Source organism: Amborella trichopoda, chromosome 12 (assembly GCF_054954075.1).
Source record: "Amborella trichopoda isolate Santa Cruz 75 chromosome 12, AtrichopodaSantaCruz75HAP2 v2.0, whole genome shotgun sequence".
NCBI classification, from domain to species: domain Eukaryota; kingdom Viridiplantae; phylum Streptophyta; class Magnoliopsida; order Amborellales; family Amborellaceae; genus Amborella; species Amborella trichopoda.
In genome coordinates, this window is record NC_142347.1 from 25908790 (window position 1) to 25911170 (window position 2381).

General features: G+C 42.8%; 1 protein-coding gene across 1 annotated transcript; it reads right to left on the reverse strand.

Annotated features, from left to right (window-relative positions):
* Positions 1-310: 310 nt before the first annotated feature.
* LOC18438625 (homeobox-leucine zipper protein HAT9) lies at positions 311-2054 on the reverse strand. The gene is made up of 4 exons (XM_006848808.4): positions 1649-2054; positions 1267-1562; positions 1098-1177; positions 311-829 (listed from the first exon to the last, which is right to left on the reverse strand). The coding sequence occupies exons 1-4, from the start codon at positions 1815-1817 to the stop codon at positions 559-561; spliced, it is 816 nt and encodes a 271-aa protein (XP_006848871.1). The 5' UTR covers positions 1818-2054; the 3' UTR covers positions 311-558.
* Positions 2055-2381: the final 327 nt, after the last annotated feature.

Genomic DNA, 2381 nt, shown 5'->3' on the forward strand with positions numbered 1-2381 from the left:
TTAAAAAAGATTAAGATTAAATTCAATAAAACATTTTCGGAGTAATACAAAAAATTTTGGGAGTTCTGGCGAAAGGCCGTACAAATTAGCTAATCTCAAATATATATATATATATATATATATATATATATGATAATAATGATGACCTCTAGCTTGTTTCCTGATGCAACTTTCCACACCATCCAAAATAACACCCCCAATTTTATTTATGTCCTTTTCTTTCCTCCCTCAAAAGAAGATGATACCTAATGTTCTTTAATCAATCTATTGATTGTGTAACCCTGTAATATTCACCTTTAATAGAAAGGACTTGCGGTAGAGATCAGCTCTTTTCATTAACTAGAAAAATTACGGTTTCCATATTCCAAAGTAATAATAATAAAAGAAGTATGAGATTTGATTAGTGAGATGATGACAATGGAATGGGGTGAAAGAATATACAGTGGGATTTGTGGGGTTGCTCCAATTCAAGAAACAAGGAAACCCCTGATTGCCTTTCTCTCTCTCTAAGACAATCAAGACATTTCTCTCTCTTTAACTAGCTTTTCTCCTTTGATTTTAACAAGCAGCAGGATGCGTGAAAGGCCCACTAAAGAAGTGTGCGGCCTTAGCAAAGGAACTTCTAGTTGACGCATCGCCCGCACCAATTCTCTCACAAGAAGGGCACATAGTGAGAGTAGCGGCAGGGAGCTGCATATAAACAGGAGATGCAAATTTTAGGGCTTTTAATTCCTGCAACTCCTTTTGAAGCCTCCTGTTCTCATCAGTGAGTGTCTCGCAACATCTCTTTAAGAATTCGCAGTCCACCTCTGTTTGTTTCAGCTTGGTCCTGAATTGAATCAAGAGGAACCAATATTTTAGAATGACTGATAGTGTCCATCGTAATGGGGTTTTTTAGAGAGAGAAACTGATGGTAATGCAGAGTGAAAAGAGGAGACATAGGAGTTGATTCACTAAGAAAAGAAGACCCAAGATCTCAAAATCCAGGTCGTTAAAGAGGGCCCAATATCTTTATTGGATTATAATTTATGGTTTCATGGTTTTCTTTGAGAGGAAAACCAATGGGAATGTAGAGAGAGAAAGAAGAGTAAATTCACCTTGCCCTCCTGTTCTGAAACCAGACCTCTACCTGCCGAGGCCGCAGATTCAGCTGCTCCGCTAAAGCCTGCTTCTGTTTCTGAGCACCAAAGAACACTGTATCAGAGAGAGAGAGAGCGAGAGAACGAGATAGCAAGAGAGAAATTTAGGGTGAACACAATAGTTTACCGGATTAAGGGTGCTGTGCTCCTTGAAACTGTCCTCGAGGAGAGCTGACTGCTCCTTGGTGAGCCTAAGTTTCTTTCTGGCGTTGCCTTCTTCTTCCTCATCGCTCACCCGCTTCTCCACCTCCAACTCCTCAGTCGCCTGCTCTCTCTCTCTCTTCACTCCCCCATTAAAAAGCTCTCGATGCAGATTAGAGAAAGAGGAAACGCTACTACCAGTCGGAGAACAATTGGGTGCTCCGCTCTCTTCATAAGCTTTGTTCACGTCAATCCTTACCTGAATCTTTTGAGGGACAGCACCTGCAGAAAGGAAATATTAAGAGGAAAAGAAGAAGCATAATAGGATTTCGGTTTTTTAGAGAGAGAAAAAGAGATGAGATGATTACCAGGAGATGGGGTTTCAGTGAGAGCTAGAGTGAGACAGGGCTCGGAAGGCGAAGGGAAGAGGCGATCCAATCGGAAGCAAGGCCTTTTAGGTTCAGGTTTAGGAAGCTTTTCCAGGGATATGCCTCTTCCCAATCCCAAAACAAGCCCTGTATTACAAAAATCGTCCATTTGCTCCTCCCGACTCTCTCGTAAGTCTCAACAAATCCAGATGACGGGAAAAATTAAGAGAGAGTACCTAATTGCAAATGATGGAGAGAAGAGGAGAGATAAAAAGAGGGGAAACCCGAATGTCTGAGAAAAATCAGGAGAAATAAAAAAGAGGGGAAAGGCAATTGACTGTGAGATGAAGAAGGAAGGAGATACGAGAGAGAGTGAGGTGAGGCAAAGGGCAAACGGAGGGAAGACAAGAGGGCGGGTGCGTGGTATTAAATGGGAGAAAAGTGGTCAATCAATCCGTGCTATCCCATTATGAAACCCCGGATATCACTCTCTGGTCTCTACAAGGTTGACCCCAAACGCACCTCCAATGGATCATCTGCCATCTATGCCTTTCTGACGATGGGTAGAGAGAGAAAAGATTGGGGAGGTTGAGAGAGAGAAAAAGAGTGGCAGCATACGTGGACTCACGTGGGAGTCGGTGGGCATGACACATCAAGGGAATGATTCTCTCTCTTCCTCTGCACCATCCTCGACCGCCATCCAAACCGTGCCGAGGCTCATTAAGGCTTCCGG